Below are 16,510 nucleotides of genomic sequence, written 5' to 3'. Positions count from 1 at the left end.
ACTCCAAATTGTCTGTTTTGCATTTCATGTTGCAAAGAGTTTTCCCCAAAGACCTGAACAACTGTGAGAAGTTTGTAGTCAGGCTTGCCTTATCAGAACGTTACCAAGATATAATTAAAACTTAAAACTTTAATTTCAGCACCACATACAAAAAGTGTTTTAAGATGACAAGGTTGTAAACCACTAGTAATCTCTCACATCTATATTTTAAGAAAGAAAACACCAACACTGTATTATAAAATGTTGCATTTATCTCAGTTCAGTCTTAATAGCAATTCCTTATGCCTAGAAAGAAAAAGAATTTGATTAGACATTTACTACAAAAAAAAAAAAAAAAAAAAAAAAAAAAAAGTTCACATTAGCAAAGTTTGGAGACTCACCTTTCCATCAAAACATCGCTCTTTACACGTCTTTTCTGTTGGCCTACAAACTTCTGCAGAGCACATGAAATAGATCTGCAGGGGGAAAGTCATTCACCATGAGGAAAATGGTTTGAAAAATTGTCAGAATCTTAGAAAAAGGATATTTAAAACTGGAGCACAGACAAACAAGTAGTACATATTACCATATTTTGTGAGTCATTTTACCTTTAAAATAATTTCAGTGAAAGTAAGCTTCCTCTAGTGAACAACTGTATGAATGTAAACACATCTGATGAAGCCTCCTCACTTCTGCGTCAGGGCCCCTTTACTCATGCTCATTTGAGAACGCCACAATGGCTCTCAAATGCACCGAGCCAAAACATTATGATCACTCCTGCCCAACATGCAGTTGGTCCTTCAAGGCACCTTGTGGTATCTAGTGCCATGAAGTTAGCAACAGATCCTTTACGTTTAAGCACACACTACCCCACCCTCAGGATCACCTCACTACTGCTCAGCAGAGCACCCCATAAACCTTCGCCATTCAAAAGATGCTGTGATGCAGCTGCCTGGCCATAACAATTTTGCCCTTGTTGAAGTCAACCTGCACTGTTGCTTCAAGACATTATATCAGCTCAGTGTACGCCGACTCACTTCTTCATCGAGGTACTTGTTTGTCTTTTGATCCATAAACTGGAAGGCGTTGACCATGAAGCGCCTCTGGTGGCGATTTTTGGGAAGGTCACTGACTTTAAGGATGGACACATTTGGGTCATAAGGGTTGGCGCACCTACAGAGGCAAACATAACTTACTGATAAGCTGACAGGGCAGGGATACATTTTAAATACACATGCAGCAGGTTCACACAGTCATGCTTACCCTTCATAAACAAGCACCAGTGCATTCTTTGCAGAGCGAGGGTAAGCTAGACAGTAATTGACAAGAATTACAGCATATGGTTTGGGAGACTTCAGGCGCAGTTCAAGATACACCGGCTTGCCAAGGAGCAGTCGCAAGGGCTGATGATAAGTGGGCAAGTAACTTGAATATGTCTGATCTGTTGGGATTATACAGACAAGCAACAAATATTCATTTAAATTGATCAAATGTAGCTATTTGAGAGCTACATGTGTACAATCCCACTTCAGCCAAATATTACACTTACTGCATTTGGTGTCAAAATAATGCATGAATACCAGACCTTTAGCAATTCTCAGTTGAACACCATATAAGCCATTGGAGATGACTGATGATGGCAAGGCAGAACTTGGGATCTTGACCATATAGCCAATGCTGGCCAGTGACTGGCTAGGACTGCCCCCTTTGCTGTAGCGGCACTCAATCATGAACCTACAAAAGACGTGGGTTAAGAGCAGTGTGTTTAAGCTTAGCATTGTACTAATGTGTATTTTAAAAAGAGGCTTTAAAAGCAACAGTTAAATGTACCGTTTAACCCACTAACCTGAGTGGATCAGTTCTTGTAATTGCGCCATACTTGAGGTTCAGAGCTTGGACAATAGTCTGCACCTCAGCCAGGTAAATCTTTGTATTGCCAACCTCCTGCAGAGAAAAGTCACTTATATCATCAGGTGGTGACCTCAGTCTATGTTACACAGCATGTATAAGTACTGCCTGAGGCAGTCACCAAGACAGCCAGTATGTGTAGGTATGTTTTATACAGTATTACAAGACTTTTCAAAAGAGAACTGTTACTGTTTTTACTACTACAAGTGCCATGTAAGTACCTCTTGGCACATGATTAAAAATAAATCTAGATGCAATATGAATTGATTAACTTGTGAAAGTTTTGGCACAATTGCAGGTCAGTGAGAAGTCCTGTGTCAAAAATGTCATGCAATAAAAGTCAACATGTCTCTGCTGACGAGTTCAAAATACACACACGCTTTAAGGGGCTGCAGCATCACATTTTGTGACATTTCCCCTTCTTTAAACAAGCAATAGCAATCAAACCCAAGTCAACTGAGAGCCTGCAAGTCTGACAGTCACCACCCTTAACCCAGTTTGACATGAACAAGGTGAAGGTGAAGATATGAAGCAGTCCAGCTACAACCCGTCATCACTTGAGCAGGAAAAGTGTCATTTTAGCTGAAATACTGCATTGCAAAAAAAGTCAAGCAGGGAGGACAACTCACATAAGCACGAGTTCCACATTCTGTAACTTTGAATTTATAGATGGCAACCTTGTCATTAACAATGACTGGTTTACAGTTTGTACCAGGAATAACAAGCTTGGCGGGGTCTACAGGGATGGCTGCAGCGTCATAGCGAATGGCAAAAACAAAGTGTTGATCCCCTGTGCACTCTGAAGTGAGAAAAAGAGAAAGTTATGAATACCAGAACTATCAGTTACCCAGTTTCTTGAATACAAAAGTTCTTAGAGGATCAACTTAAGTAAGTTGTTGAACAGAAACCTTACCATCCATTGGATAATAGCAGGCAGATGTAGAAGAATCCACACAGCACCCCATCTTTTGACAATCTGAGGAAGATATTCCTGACTGGCCACAAGTCAGGCGCTCCCCTGTGGCGACAGCGCAGTCTGAAAAACAAACAAGTACAAAATATAAACAGTGAATTCCTTTTAAAAGCAATCATCTAATTAGAAAAAAAGTGCCTGTTTTCAACCAAGACAGTTCAGCCCTTCTCAAAAGATAGACAGACCAAGAAAATGCCTTGATCTTATTAAAGAAGCATCAATATCTCACAGGTCTCTTATAACAGAAGTAAATCCACAACCATCACAGCAGTAAGTCAATTCTTGTATTCAGATCATTTGCCGTGTTGTCGAGTTTGCACTCACTTTGTGCCTTTGATGGTCCAGTGCCTGGGTTAGTGCACTTTTGCTTGGGTTGGGGTTTGTCACTGGAGCGAGGGAACAGGCCAGGGTCGATCTTCAGACTTTCCTCACAAGATACAGTAGCAATTTGTGTCTGACCGAGCTCATCGATGTACAACAACTGCAGGCTGTAGCCGTCAGTCTGAAATCATTTCAAACAGCTTTTGCATAAGATGAATTGAATTCCAGGTAAGCAAACAAAACGACATTGAGTACAATTACATGTTCTTGTCATTTTAAGATTTAAGAAAAGTAAATTAAGGCAGTTACTTTTAGTAACTTACATGTTTCACATGGCACCCAGTGAAGGGTACAGTCAAAGTGTTCCTGAGAGGGTTCACTTCATAACCACAAGACTCATGAGCATCCATGACAGACAGCACATCCTTCGTGCCTGAAGGAGGAAAATAAAGCATAGTAAGTAGAGAACATAAATTCAGCAAAATTAAAGACTTGACCTCAAGTAAGCAGAAAAGTCAAAGCACATACCCAAAACTTTAACTTCACTTAAATAATCTGTTGGCAGAGTAATCTGGAAGCCAGCCTCACTGCAAACAATAGCTAGCCCAGAAGGACTCGGACTGGCACTGCTAGTCCAGCTCCTTGGAGGGGCGTCTACAAATTCCATCTGGAATCCACCATCTGCTCCACTGGCCCAATGTCTGGGGCCAAAATCGCCACTCTCCACCTGGAATCCATGGTCAGCAAAAGGGTCGAATTTGTCACTAGTGGCAGGACCTTCAAATTCAGGAAGTGCATCTTCAGGAATTGCTTCGTCACTGTCGAACTCATTGCGGTTATCTGGAGAGGAGTGGGAGAGAGTGTAGGCAATGTCAAAGATTACTTGAGTCAAAAGACCTCCCCATGGAGGCCTTACATTATATAATATATACACACACACACACACACACTTATATCTGGACCTGAAACAGCCATTATGGAACTAAAATTTTATGATTAATGTAAAAATCTGTGTTCCTCCATGTTTTAATTGTATTATGGAAACTCATTTGAGTATTTTTCTTTTTAAAAAGCACGTTACATTACACTCTAAATGACAGTTTATTGTAGCTGTTAAATGCTTCCACTTGTTTTAAGCATATGATTAAATAAAATGGTGAAAACTGACCACACAATCAGTGCCCTGCTCACAAGTCAATGCTAATTAAAGATCCGAGTTAAAAAAGGCAGCTGGTTTAGTTCTGACTATGTAAGGGTAAATGTTATAATATAGTGTATGAGCAGCACAAGTAAAGAGACAAAGTCAATGAACAGACTCGGTAAAGGACAGCGATGGCAGCTTTTTACCTGGCGGCGTAAAGCTAACAGCTTCGCCCCACTGCCCCGTCTCGTAGAAACTGAAGAGCTGAGTGTCGTTGATCGGATACCAGCCCCGGCCCGAGGCCAACAGCAGAGTCCCGGACAGGACCACCAGAAACTCGACCCTGATCCCAGCCATGGATCCAAGCGAAAGCCCTTCGGCAGCTGCTGTACACCGGATAAAGACGCCGCCCGTGGCCCCGTAGAAATAGTGGTTTGTTAATTAGTTGCACGTGCAAGCAGCCAATTGAGGAACTTATTAACGTCTCACTTATGTACATGCAAACCGCCCACGTGTCCCGTGCCCAGGGCTGGGGTAAAAAGACAAGCTCAGTGTCGTGCTTCTTAGAAAACTTTTAAAAAATGTTATGGTTTAAGAGTATGCCATTAATTAGATATACAACAATTTTGGACACTTAGATACACCCATAGGATCTAATGCAATCAGCTCTTAAGCTTATAATGGTCAGTTTTGGTTCAAACTTTCCTAGGGGTGTTAATTCAACTGTATGTTTATTATTAAGGTAGACATTAAGGTAGTGTTGTACTAGGCTACATCATATTGAAATGGGTCTCCAATATTCTTCCTAAATGTCCTTCCTGGGCAAGACGGTAAAAACTTCTACATATTGCAGTCCGGTTCAACACCACTGCAAACTACAACTTCAATAATAAAACAAATGGCTACATCAATACCCATCTGACAGTGCCATTAAAAACTGAACATTATTGTCAACTGACTGAGCTGAGACTGCACTGCATTGGATTTTACAGGTGTACCTAATGAAGTAGCCACTGAGTCTGTTTTTCAGACATTACTTCTGAATAATTCAAGATTTCAAGATGTAAAGTCACAACATCACATATTCATATTCTTCAAAAGATCTCCAAAAGTACAATCAGTGCCTCTTATGGTTGTGTTAAAAGCATATTATTACAAGCTTTATACAGATAGGGTTTATCACACAGATGTTGTCTTGCACTACCTCAGACTGGTCAGTCAGTGTATATGGTGTCTTAGTGTTGGATTATTTCCTGTGACTCAATTTCATATCACAACAAAATGAGTAAACTCACTGATTAAAAACAACAAAAAATATCTGCAGAGATTTTACAGAACGTCACAGGATTATTACTGGGTTTTTGTGTCAATTATAAAGTTATTTAATAATAAAGCCATAAATCAAACCCTTTCTCATTTTACCCCCTTGAAAAATATATTTTGAAAAAACGTAGAAATATGTTGGTGTGGCCAAAGACTTTATTGCATATATTTCAAGTACACAAACAGCCATGTATTTTACAACTGCACCACAGGTCAAATAAACAGACTATTAAACAGTCTTCATCGTTTGCAACACAATAGGTTTTTCTTTCTTTAAGTCTTATTCTCCAGAGCCGACAAAAAAAAGAAACAATATAATCAAAAACCTGGAAGTTTGTTTAGTCTTCAGACAAAGAGAAAATCACTTGTAGGCATTTGCTTTATGTTTGGGCAAAAAGTTGAAATTCTTCGGTACAGGACCCAGAAGCATTTCACTGGAGAAAGGAAAGGGTAAAAAGTTATAATCATAAAACGCATTATTCAACTCTTTAATCTTAATGCAGCTTGATACTGAATGGTGTTCTTTTCTTTGTTTTCTGCTCACCTAATCCTGACCCAGTCCCCAACGTTTTGACTCGCCATCAGTGACTCCAGGTAGTTTCTGCCCATGTAGTACGGAGGTCGCTCATTGATTTTCTGAGGCACTCGCTCCAACAAGCCCACAGGAATATATCTGACGAAGAGAGAGAGAGAGAGAGATGGTGGAGGAGAGAGAAACATCATCCTCAATTTCTCTCCAATCCACTTTTCAGTAGGTATTCAGTGTGAATCACCAGATTATATTTGATGGTTTTGTTGTTACAGTTTAGAATTTAAGATACACTGAATAATACACGCTTTTTGGCCTAATTCACTAAAATGGAGCTGTGACAGAAGATCATCCCATCTTCTACTTCTGATAAACACTTTTCCACCACAAAAACTGACAAAGTGAAACTTGTGAGATATATAATCCATTATATTCTATTTCAATCTCACCGAGTTTGTAATTGGTTTACGGTATAGTAGTTTTTATAATGTCAGTCAAATCTTGCTGTCACATGCATATGTAGTCCCTTTGTGTAGCTTTTAATTCTTAGGAAAAACTGAATTTATGCCCTCTTGACTCATTATCCCCTTCATTCATGAATATCATTTGTTTGGAGTAAAACCTCTGACCTTCTCTCATTGCAAATGTATCCATAGCAACATAATGCAATTAAGAAAAAGAAATACCGCAATTCAAAACCTGCTATGTAAATGCTGTATTACCACAGCATACGAGAAACAGTAATGAATATTGCTCGTTTATACTAGAAGAAAATACAATATATTGAAGTGCACGGTGGTGCCCACCTGCACATGAAGGACAGCCACTCCAGCATGAAGGTGCGGGTCTTCTCCACGCCTCGAGTGTCGGAGCCCCAGTGCTCCAGACCGAAGTTGGTGAAATCCCTGAGGATGTCCAGTCGCTCACTGGACGAGATGTCCCAGTGTCTGCTCTCCTTTATCTCAGTGAAGATCCAAGGCTTAATGAGAGCACCCCTGAGGAGACGAAAGTAAGAACATGCATAACTGGCTGAACCTTTTATTCGATTTTCAAATTAAAGTTCAAGTTCGCCACAAAGACAATTGGGATCTGTAATATGGAGTAAATCCTCTTGTCGGGATTCGATGTGGATTTAAAGTAAGAAAGCACAAGAATCGCATTGATAATGATGCATAGCAAATAGCGAATAACAATAATAGCAAATAAATAGGGAGAGGAAAAAATAAAAAATAAGATGGACATGTAAGCCTTCAAGGGTCTGACAATGTATTATTTTATAACGATTTATTATTTTATTATTTATAATATATTTATATGATTTTGTGTATTATTTTCTGTGTACCTTGCAATCATTATACCAGAAACTCCGGTCTCTCTCGCTTTCATGGCATCTTCATAGGACAGAATGTCTCCATTTCCTGGAACAATAAAAACAGGTCACCTTAATTCACCTCATCACCCGCAATAAATTATTCTTCAATAGCCTGTCAAAGATTTTACAACCGTGAGATTGCGTAACTGTATAACTGGATTTTTTCCCCCATATTAGAGGGGGTTGTTTTTCTAGTATTCATCTCCTTAAAAAACATTTTCCCCCTTCATCAGCTCTTTTTACAAACTCTTTACAAATCCACATACCAAAAAGCGGCACAGGACTAGCCAGCTCGGAGCAGGTGGTGATATAATCCCAGTCAGCTAATTTGGTGTAGCGCTGCTCTCTGGATCGGCCATGCAACTGCAAGAAAACAACAGCATCAGCTCTATATCATCACAATCTGATGCTGGCGCCATGTTTTATTCATTTGAAGATATGAAAATAACAGAGGAGGGACGAGAACAAAAAAAAATGTATGCATGACTGACAAAAGACAAGGTGCTTGGAAACAGACCTCACGGTGGAATCAGTTTGACAAGGACACTCGTTTAATAAATAATAAGTGAAAAAAAAAGAGAAAAGGAAAGTCATCTTAGATAAACAATCATATCAAGTGTTCTTTAACATTACATTTTAAATTGTGCTCTAATTTGTTGACCGATGTGAGTGAAATTGACAGTGTGCTGTCAATTTCAGAGGGTTTGTAGCTATTTGAGTGAATTAATCAATATTTTATACACCCAGGGGTGTATACAAGACACCACTCGAAATTAGACTCTTTCATGTTTTTCCACACTTCTGCTGTGACTGTATTAAATATGATTTTCAACACATGAAGTTAGTAGATACGGTTTCACGCCGCTCAAACCCATCTCTCCTTTTACAGCTGCAATGATGCTTCACATTTATTAATGTTTCTGCTACTAAAACACTCACGGTGATCATGGAGACACCCCATTTTTTCATCTCTGGGATGAGTCTGTGTGCTACGTTGCTCTTCTCCTGAACACCAGTGCGGATCTTGACTGTTAAAGGGACATCAAGGACCTTCAGGAAGAGACACTTGTGTTTTCACTCAGGCTTTGTAATCCAAGACAAAGAAGCACTGTTTTCAAGGTACAGCTGTTATATATTGTCCAATTGTTTTGTATAAGTACTAGTATGTCCAACAATAAATCAGAGACTTACACAGTTCATTCCTTTGACTATCTGTTCAAACTTTCTGGTGCGTGTCATCAAGCCGCAGCCTCCGCCCTGATGAGGAAGAGCAAACAAACCCCATCTGTCAATGAGTGTTATATCAACGTTGTCAAATGTCTGTGCTTTGCACACTGTATCATAACACACAAAAATTAATCTGAGCTCAGAGGTACCATCATGGTACCGTGTTTGTTCGTCAACCTTATTTACTCAGTAAAGGTAACAGTGGGTTTACAATGGCTATGTTTTTTATGTCTGTTTATTGCAGGGACTACCAACTTCTTTGCACTTCACTTTAACATTTGAAGCTTATCCTTTGGTTTATAAAAGTGGTTCTGATTTTAAGCTTTAAGGTGGGCCCTTATTTGACCACAGATGACACTAGTTATTGATTAAAAATTTAGCATTACTATGCTAAGAGAAATTCCTTCTAAATATAAAAGTTGATAGGCTGACAGCAGCGTTTGATGCAACTTTACAGAGAATGATTGTCATCCTCTTGCCCATGGTGATTGATAATCAAACCAATGTAGAAGTCTCTGTGGTTTAGATATAGATGGAACTAAATAAACCAGGAAGGTTTGGCAATATCTCCCACACTGTGGTCCATGTGTGTAAAGTTCAAAAAATTTACACTGCAGGGAGGACAACATGAAAACCAAACTGGAAGTGTCCATAAATGTGATTGGGGCAACCTGGTTAGATAAGAGCTTACCTTCTTGTAGACAAGATCAATGGGGCATCCAGAGTTGATGTCCACAAAGTCAACATCAGTGTTGTTGTTGATAAGCTCTGCACACCTTGTCATGGTGTCGGGGAAGCAGCCCTCCACCTGGAGACACAATATGGATTTCAGATCTGAGACAATCTTCACTCTCGAGAAACACACTGCCAAATACCACAAGCCGTGTTTATAACCACAACATCAGCAGAGTCGTTCAACAACATGTTTTATGATGACCTCACCTGGACGCCAAAAAGATCTTCACTTTCATGCCTCTTGAGGAGGGCCCACTCTGACTGCTGCCCCTGCAGCAGGTTTGTGCACATGGCCATCTCCCCACAGGTGATGTCTGCACCAAAACGCTTGCACACGCGACGGAAAGGCAGATTTCCACACTGAGGAAAGAGCGGGAAGCTTTTAGTCAGTCCAAAAGCTCATTTAATATAACTTGTTCTCTTAGTAGTCTATCTAACCTGTTTGTTTTTAATTTTACATCACATCAAATGCCCTGCACTTCACTTAAAAATAATAAAATTAATATATATTAAAAACAATAAAATGATTGTAAGTTGACACAGTTTTGAATCAATTAACCTATTAACACAGACAATTCAGTCTGGCAGTACTTACAGTTGTTAGAGGAGCAAGGTAGAGTTTGTCTTGAAAGTCCACCTTGAACACAGAAACACAAAAACATACTCCTTATTCATGAACCCACACTAGTGCACCGATTTTATTTCTCTTAAATATTTATCAGTATCAGCTGGCTTTTACCAATTTGAAATTTATTTATTCAGCAAGAAAAATGATTACACAATATTCCTTGTCATATTTAAAATTAGTCACCAAACTAACTAAAAAATGTAATTTTGGAGGGGAGACAGTTGGTTGAAGATGTACCTGTTTCTTTTCACATGGGCGCAACTTGATGACATCTGCATCAGTCAGTGGGCCAACAGTCTTCACTGGAGGCTGTTTGTCAGGGCTGGACTGCAGCTTGTCACAAAGAAAACATGTAAAAAATAATTGCAAACCCCCATGCGACACTCTGCAGTAACCTTCGTTAGCTGACTGACAGACTGGGAATAAGAGGTAGTGCTCCGAGTAGATGCTTGTACCTGTGTCTCTGCTTCAGTAGACAATAGCTGCTCCCCGCCTGTTGGATTTGGAGATACTTCAGCTACACAAGCTTTACCTGTGTGTGAGTGTTGATGTCAAAGAACTGAATTATAAAACCAAATTCATTCATATTTCACATTTTACACATGGCTGCTTTCATTAAATATGTCTGTGTTTGAAAATTTAGGGTATTTAGAAAGTAAACAGAAAGGATGTTTCAATGAGCAGCAACACTGGGTGACTAAGTAGGACTCATACATGCCATTCAACACCTGCTCAACTCAAAAGGAGTAGAAATGGCATGCTTGTTGCTCAACTACAATTAAGTGACTGATTAAATGAAAGACTCACTGCAGAGACACTTCATATGCACTGCTGATTGCTGCACTTGTGCCAGTGTAAATCTAAACTACTTAACAGACTCCTTATAAGACAAAAGAATATGACTGACAGATTCATGCTTAAGAAGGAGCAAAAACCCTGGCAGAATACTAATATTCCTGGAGGGTACTAGTGTCTCCATTAGATCATGCTGATGTGTGATATATTCAAGTAAATCTATCTAAAACCACTTGAGCCCTCTTACCGTTCCCTTGCTGCTCTTTCTTGTCTCTGTTGTTTGAAAGTGTTTTCAGGTACTCTTCTGACTTTTTGAAGGCCACCGAGCGCTTCCTCAGACGATTCTGGAGGTCTTTACTCAAGCTGTTCTTCACCGGGTTCCTGCCTTCACGAGCCTTAACTAGATCTGCGTTCTCCATGGTTTTGAAGTCAGGTGTCGTGTGCGCCTTGGCGAAGCGGCAGGAGAGGCCATAAGCACACTTTCCAAACGTGCTGTAGAGGTAGCAGCTTTGCCCGATGTCAGCAGGCTTAGAGGCCATGTACTCAGCGACGTCATGATGAAAGTGGCATTTGTCTCCAAAGGGACATTCCCTATTGGCCTACATGGACGGGAGAAGTTATGACATGAGCTATCAGCTGACATAGTGATCGGAGAGCATGTACCGTATGTGGCATTTGTGAATGGTCCGTTAAAGCTGCTTACCTGAATGACTGAGAGACACAGTCGCTTTTCATCATATGCAGTAGGCTTAGTGTGCGGCCTTGACTTATTTTGTCCTCGAAGGCGTTTACCATCTTGATTCCCCGCCTTGGTCCTTTCTTCAGTGTCTAGTTTGAGCTTTTTAGCCTCTGGTTCCTCCACACAGATCTCCTTTGCCTCCTCAGCTGTGTCATTATCACTGGCCTTTTCTCCTTTTGAGCCCTGCCACTCAGAGTCAATAAACCCATGAAATTTTTCTTTGGTTGTCAGGAATCTGCAATGAGAAAAAGAAGAAGAAATCAAATCATCCTTCTGTTTCATAGTGTGATACGCAACATACCTGAAGAAAGTAGTTCTGTCCCAGTTTTGTTATACACTGTAATTCTAAGCAATTTTTAGTGTGAAGGGTTTTCACACCGGAAAAGAGTTCAGGGAGGAGTAAGAATGAATTCACATCGTATTTAGTCAAATTTGCCCACTTCTATCCATCATTACAAATTACTCTGTTGATGGTAAAATAACTTAAACTGTTACTGATACAAACCAGCCTGTCCTTGTAAAACTGCTGCAAGATATAAATCCATACTGTGTGCAATAAGTTAAGTGCTTTCAGTAAAGGCTGTTCAGCCTTTTTGCTGACAGTGTAGTTGTCTTTGCTTCACCAGACAAAGCAGCAGGCAGTGTGAAAGGGTTAGAGGAGGGGGCATCACCTCCAAGGTTGAGTCTGTGCTACTGGGAATAAAGGGTGACTGCTCTACTCAGATTGCGAGCTAGTTGCTGCCCCAACGAGTATCTGAGTATTGTTTACCAGTGAGGACAAGAGCAAGAGACCGGTGTGGTGGAGACACTGATACTAGCGCTACAATGGGCATTCGTGTTGAAGTCATGATAAGTAGTAGTAGTGTTTCTCATGTTTGAAGTGATTTCCGCCAGTTTCAAGTGCGACTCATGCGATTCTCATAGGTGCCACACATGGCAAGCTGCTTACTGTGGTCTAATGGCAGCTTGACCCTTCACAGCCACATTTGTCCCCTTTTCCTTGTCCTCTGCTGATTTTTCCATCACACCTTCCCCACAGTCCTTGCTCTGAAACACATGGATACATCAGCTGATCACTGTGGATCAAAATGCAGCATGACAGTAATAATCATCTCCTGATCCTGAGCTAACCAGCACATCCTCATAATCAGAATCAGCTATTTTAGGCCAAGTATTTTGTGCATATAAGGAATCTGGCTCTCATGTACTTGAACACAGCACAAATAATATCATTAAGATGTACGTGGACATACAACAAAACTGAACAAAGCTAAATAAAAAATAAACATATGTATAATTATATGCACATAAACATATGACAATTGTGTAATCCTGCTGCATCATGTTTCTTGCTCGGTTCTGGTAGATTTAACTGTAATCTGTGAATTAACTTTATCTATGCTCCATTTAACTTCCACATAAATTGGCTTTATGGCCAAATGCAACAATCCATATTAGCAGAGGTACTTACCTGTTACTCATAGGGTTGTCAGAGAAAAACTGCTACTGTGGCATATTTTGCTGCAACAGTGACATAAACGGACTAATCCAGACTCTGCTAACAAGCTAACAGCTAACGGGGGGCTGTTGACGCTTGCGACGCCCTGGACAACAACAGATGTAACTTTATGCTGTTTAAAGGTAACTTGTCAAAAAAAAAATAAAGCGAACCAAATAAAGTTAAGTTTCACTGCACTTCTGTTTCTCACCCTGAGACGTACAGCAACAATCCAGCAGCGTGAGGAAAAGGTTGTGCAACTGTTGGGCGAGGTCCGTGGTGAACTGTCCGGCGAACATTGGTTCCGCAGAGTACAGTACATATTCCCCAGCCTTCAGACCAAACTATTGAATAATAGATTAAAATATTAAATCATTTTAATGGACGACAGTAGTCAATGGATGGAAAAGGATAAAATTCCCCCTGTTATTTGGATATGTATAATATATATTTTAATTTTCAAAATGGTACGCAATCATCTTCTATATTGCAAACAATACCTCACGTTTATATAAGTACATCAGAAGAGCAGGAAGTATGGGTGAAACATGTAGTCAGATGTTATGTCCTTGTTTGGACATCACTTTTATTTCAAGATTGCATCTACACATGAATTCAGCTCTCCAACATGAACAGTCATTTACAAACATTTGAACAAGAAAAAATATATATTCTTACAGCAATGCATATGCATATTGAGTGCGAGGGATTTTTTAGCAGCTGTCAATGTTTCAAAGAGAACATCATTGTCAATAAACTACTCGATAGTAGAGCTAAAACAGTTCACAGTCTATTAATTGATCAATCAGTCGACATAAAATCAAGTGACACTTGTTTTGATACTCTATTTGTTGAAGTAATTTTTCTAAAATGCCAAACATTCACAACTTCCATCCTCTAAATAGTGAGGATTTGCTATTTCCTTTATCTTATGTGATGTTAAAATGAATATCTTTGGATTCTGGACGGCTAATTGGACAAAACCAGCAATTTGAAGATGTCACCATGGGCATTAGAAAACGTGTGATTGCCATGTTCACTTTTTTCTGACATTTTAGAAACCAAACAATTAATCAAGGAAATCTTTTAGCAGATTGATGGATAATGAATTTAGTTCCAGTCCAACAAGATAGAGTGTATAAAAGAATTCCAAAAGATCAGGCAGAAATTATACTTTAGTGACAAGACAAATTAATAAATGTTGAAACCAGAAGACATGATCATCCTGAAGCTGAAGCTCAAGTAAAAGCAGCCCCCAACTTTGTCTGACATTACAAGCAACTACATTCATTCATCTGGTGAGGCACGAAGTTTTTCTATCTTTGCAAGAAACCGCTTTTTGCTCGAGTCCAGGATGTTGATGCCATTCTTCTGGAAGTCATATCCCACTCTCTTCAGCTCCTCTAGTCGCCCCATAATGTTCTGTGTGCTGTAGTCCAAAACCTTGGGCTTCTCCAGTATCTGCTTCATTGTTATTCCTCCTCTCAGGAGACAGTCCAGTTTAGAGTTCAATGTGCTTGGCCCAATGTACAAAACCATCGGATAGCTACTGATTAGTTTTTTGATGTCAGCTTTCTGACAACCAAGTGACATCATCTTCTGCTGAAGGCTGTTAAAATTATTTTTCAGATACTCATTTGAAAGGTCCAGAATCTCTGCTCCAGGGCCTTTCAAAAGAGCCAGCAGTTCTGAGTCACTAAACTTAAGAGATGTTCTCAGGTTATCAATGTTTGTCCTGACTCTCTTGGTGCTTCGGATGAGAATGTAAAGGTTTCTGGATATGACGGCTTTGACAAACTGCTCTGGGTTCTTCCCACCAAGCTCTGCACAGATGTCTTCCAGACACTCCACCATCTGCTTGTTGAGCTCTAAACTGTTGGAGAATGTGCGTGGCGCTGTGGTCAGCAGCCGGTGGAGGTCTTTGGCGTCCAGTCCCAGTGAGGACAGAAAAACTATGTTCTTCTCCAAGTTCCCATTATCACTGGACCTGAAGAAAGACTCAGGTGAGCGTTCCAGGATGGTCACAATCTCTGAATCCATCTTGAAGATGTTTCTCCACAGCTCCCAGCGCTGTTCCAAGTGTGCAATCGAGCGAGTGATGGCGCGGGGATAACGGGATATGATGCTGGCGATTATTTTGCGGTTGACACCTTTGCCTTGCAGAAACTGAAAAAGGCCCGTCTCGTTAGTAAAGGCTTTCCGAAGCACCCCAGGCTGGCGCTGGCGTGCCATCTTCACATCAACTCCCATGAGATTAAGGTTCTCCAGCAGAGACTGATTGTCTGGGTTCACCTGAGGCTTCGGCTCGTCGCTTCCTGTAGGAGCACTGCAAAGCCTCCTGGGACGGCATGTTGCGCTCAACTGTACTTTAATGAGCCCAAAGCTGTGCTGCAACGTCACTGATCGATGGAGGCTGATGAGAGCCCTCGATCCAGGTACCACTGCCATTTTCAATGAGGTCTACAGTGTAACATCACCGCCAGTGTCTGTGGAGCTAAAGGAGGAAAAATAAACACGGCATATTTACCTGAATAATAAAACAAAAGTCAAGTCAAACTAACAGAAGAACTCAAACTCAACAAGACTAACTGGTAATAATGAGGATCTCATTTAACCAGCTATGACCCGAGTGTTGCAGTACTGGTACTCAGATCCTTTACCTTTACAGATGCTTTAAATAAAAGTAGCCGTACCATATTAAAGAAATCCTCAATTTTAAGTCAAAGTTAAATTTTACCTAAGTAAAACCACAGAAAGTATTATCAGTATAATGTCCTTTACTGAGAGTCAGTGGTATACAGGATTTTATGTATGGTACATCTATATTATTAATTATGGGAGTAAGTCTTGATGCATTAACATGTCTGCAGCATTTTAAATGTGAGCTGGAGATAATTTGAACTTGGAATAATGCATCATATTTTAACTGCTGATGTATTTGAACTCTCGAGTCTGCACGGTAACTCATGACTACAGCTGCCAGATAAATGTAACGGAGTAAAAAGCGTGAAATAACGAAGCATAAATTGAAAGTTGTCAAGTGTAGCACCTCAGAATTGCACTTCAGCGTGTGGTTCTTGCCCCCACTGCAAAGCCAGATGTGAAATTCAAACTCAAAATGTTACTTGCAATACCTTTTAATAATGACTGAATGTAAAGTCTTGGCCAACCAGAGCAGCTTTTATCGCGTACGATTAATTGTCAATTTATCAATGCAGGAAGCCCGTTTGCAGAAATTGAACAAAACCACAGCACATACCATATACACACACATATATATATATAGATATAGTCGTGCGGCTCCTCACAGTCCTCTGCTTCCAAGTCGGTGAAAGGGGCATG

The 16,510-nt window shown here is 40.2% G+C and overlaps 3 protein-coding genes across 6 annotated transcripts; all 3 read right to left on the bottom strand.

Annotated features, from left to right (window-relative positions):
* Positions 1 to 233: 233 nt before the first annotated feature.
* On the bottom strand, positions 234 to 4,728 carry LOC111657644 (zona pellucida sperm-binding protein 4-like). Its single transcript, XM_023409915.2, has 12 exons — positions 4,529 to 4,728; positions 3,710 to 4,021; positions 3,505 to 3,614; positions 3,185 to 3,362; positions 2,801 to 2,923; positions 2,517 to 2,686; positions 1,826 to 1,923; positions 1,565 to 1,713; positions 1,243 to 1,420; positions 1,017 to 1,152; positions 381 to 455; positions 234 to 285 (listed from the first exon to the last, which is right to left on the bottom strand). Exons 1-12 carry the CDS (start codon positions 4,677 to 4,679, stop codon positions 280 to 282), a joined length of 1,686 nt encoding a protein of 561 aa, XP_023265683.1. The 5' UTR covers positions 4,680 to 4,728; the 3' UTR covers positions 234 to 279.
* Positions 4,729 to 5,783: 1,055 nt separating this feature from the next.
* On the bottom strand, positions 5,784 to 13,434 carry dus3l (dihydrouridine synthase 3-like (S. cerevisiae)). 2 transcript variants are annotated; one of them, XM_023409922.2, is made up of 16 exons: positions 13,142 to 13,434; positions 12,620 to 12,717; positions 11,635 to 11,905; positions 11,179 to 11,530; positions 10,592 to 10,668; positions 10,374 to 10,469; positions 10,104 to 10,145; positions 9,716 to 9,868; positions 9,465 to 9,581; positions 8,738 to 8,803; positions 8,486 to 8,596; positions 7,813 to 7,909; positions 7,517 to 7,592; positions 6,981 to 7,169; positions 6,190 to 6,318; positions 5,784 to 6,079 (listed from the first exon to the last, which is right to left on the bottom strand). In XM_023409922.2, exons 2-16 carry the CDS (start codon positions 12,691 to 12,693, stop codon positions 6,007 to 6,009), a joined length of 1,923 nt encoding a protein of 640 aa, XP_023265690.1. In that variant the 5' UTR covers positions 12,694 to 12,717; positions 13,142 to 13,434; the 3' UTR covers positions 5,784 to 6,006. The 2 variants fall into 2 exon arrangements, with proteins under 2 accessions (XP_023265690.1, XP_023265691.1); XM_023409923.2 differs by having other exon boundaries at positions 10,374 to 10,463.
* Positions 13,435 to 13,722: 288 nt separating this feature from the next.
* On the bottom strand, positions 13,723 to 16,510 carry mterf1 (mitochondrial transcription termination factor 1). Of its 3 annotated transcripts, none has more exons than XM_023409810.1 (2): positions 16,218 to 16,510; positions 13,723 to 15,662 (listed from the first exon to the last, which is right to left on the bottom strand). In XM_023409810.1, the coding sequence occupies exon 2, from the start codon at positions 15,614 to 15,616 to the stop codon at positions 14,456 to 14,458; it is 1,161 nt and encodes a 386-aa protein (XP_023265578.1). In that variant the 5' UTR covers positions 15,617 to 15,662; positions 16,218 to 16,510; the 3' UTR covers positions 13,723 to 14,455. The 3 variants fall into 3 exon arrangements, with proteins under 3 accessions (XP_023265578.1, XP_023265580.1, XP_023265579.1); XM_023409812.1 differs by having other exon boundaries at positions 16,303 to 16,510; XM_023409811.2 differs by having other exon boundaries at positions 16,428 to 16,510.

The sequence above is a fragment of the Seriola lalandi genome, unplaced genomic scaffold, assembly GCF_002814215.2.
Source record: "Seriola lalandi dorsalis isolate HSWRI2012SDOR001 ecotype SW California unplaced genomic scaffold, Sedor1 jcf7180002054408, whole genome shotgun sequence".
Taxonomy (NCBI): domain Eukaryota; kingdom Metazoa; phylum Chordata; class Actinopteri; order Carangiformes; family Carangidae; genus Seriola; species Seriola lalandi.
The sequence above is the reverse complement of the archived record's forward strand: the minus strand, read 5'-3'. Positions and strand labels throughout refer to the sequence as shown.

What these genes read in the sequence shown, in the direction of transcription:
- LOC111657644 (XM_023409915.2), bottom strand. Translation starts at nt 4,679, where the DNA reads ATGGCTGGGATCAGGGTCGAGTTTCTGGTGGTCCTGTCCGGGACTCTG. An exon ending in AAGTGAAGTTAAAGTTTTGG is followed by an intron (nt 3,615 to 3,709) that starts GTATGTGCTTTG and finishes TTCCTCCTTCAG; the next exon opens with GCACGAAGGATGTGCTGTCT. An exon ending in CTGGGTGCCATGTGAAACAT is followed by an intron (nt 3,363 to 3,504) that starts GTAAGTTACTAA and finishes AAATGATTTCAG; the next exon opens with ACTGACGGCTACAGCCTGCA.
- dus3l (XM_023409922.2), bottom strand. Translation starts at nt 12,693, where the DNA reads ATGGAAAAATCAGCAGAGGACAAGGAAAAGGGGACAAATGTGGCTGTG. An exon ending in GAAAGAGCAGCAAGGGAACG is followed by an intron (nt 10,669 to 11,178) that starts GTAAGAGGGCTC and finishes ACTCACACACAG; the next exon opens with GTAAAGCTTGTGTAGCTGAA. An exon ending in ACCTTGCTCCTCTAACAACT is followed by an intron (nt 9,869 to 10,103) that starts GTAAGTACTGCC and finishes CTCTTTCCTCAG; the next exon opens with TGTGGAAATCTGCCTTTCCG.
- mterf1 (XM_023409810.1), bottom strand. Translation starts at nt 15,616, where the DNA reads ATGGCAGTGGTACCTGGATCGAGGGCTCTCATCAGCCTCCATCGATCA.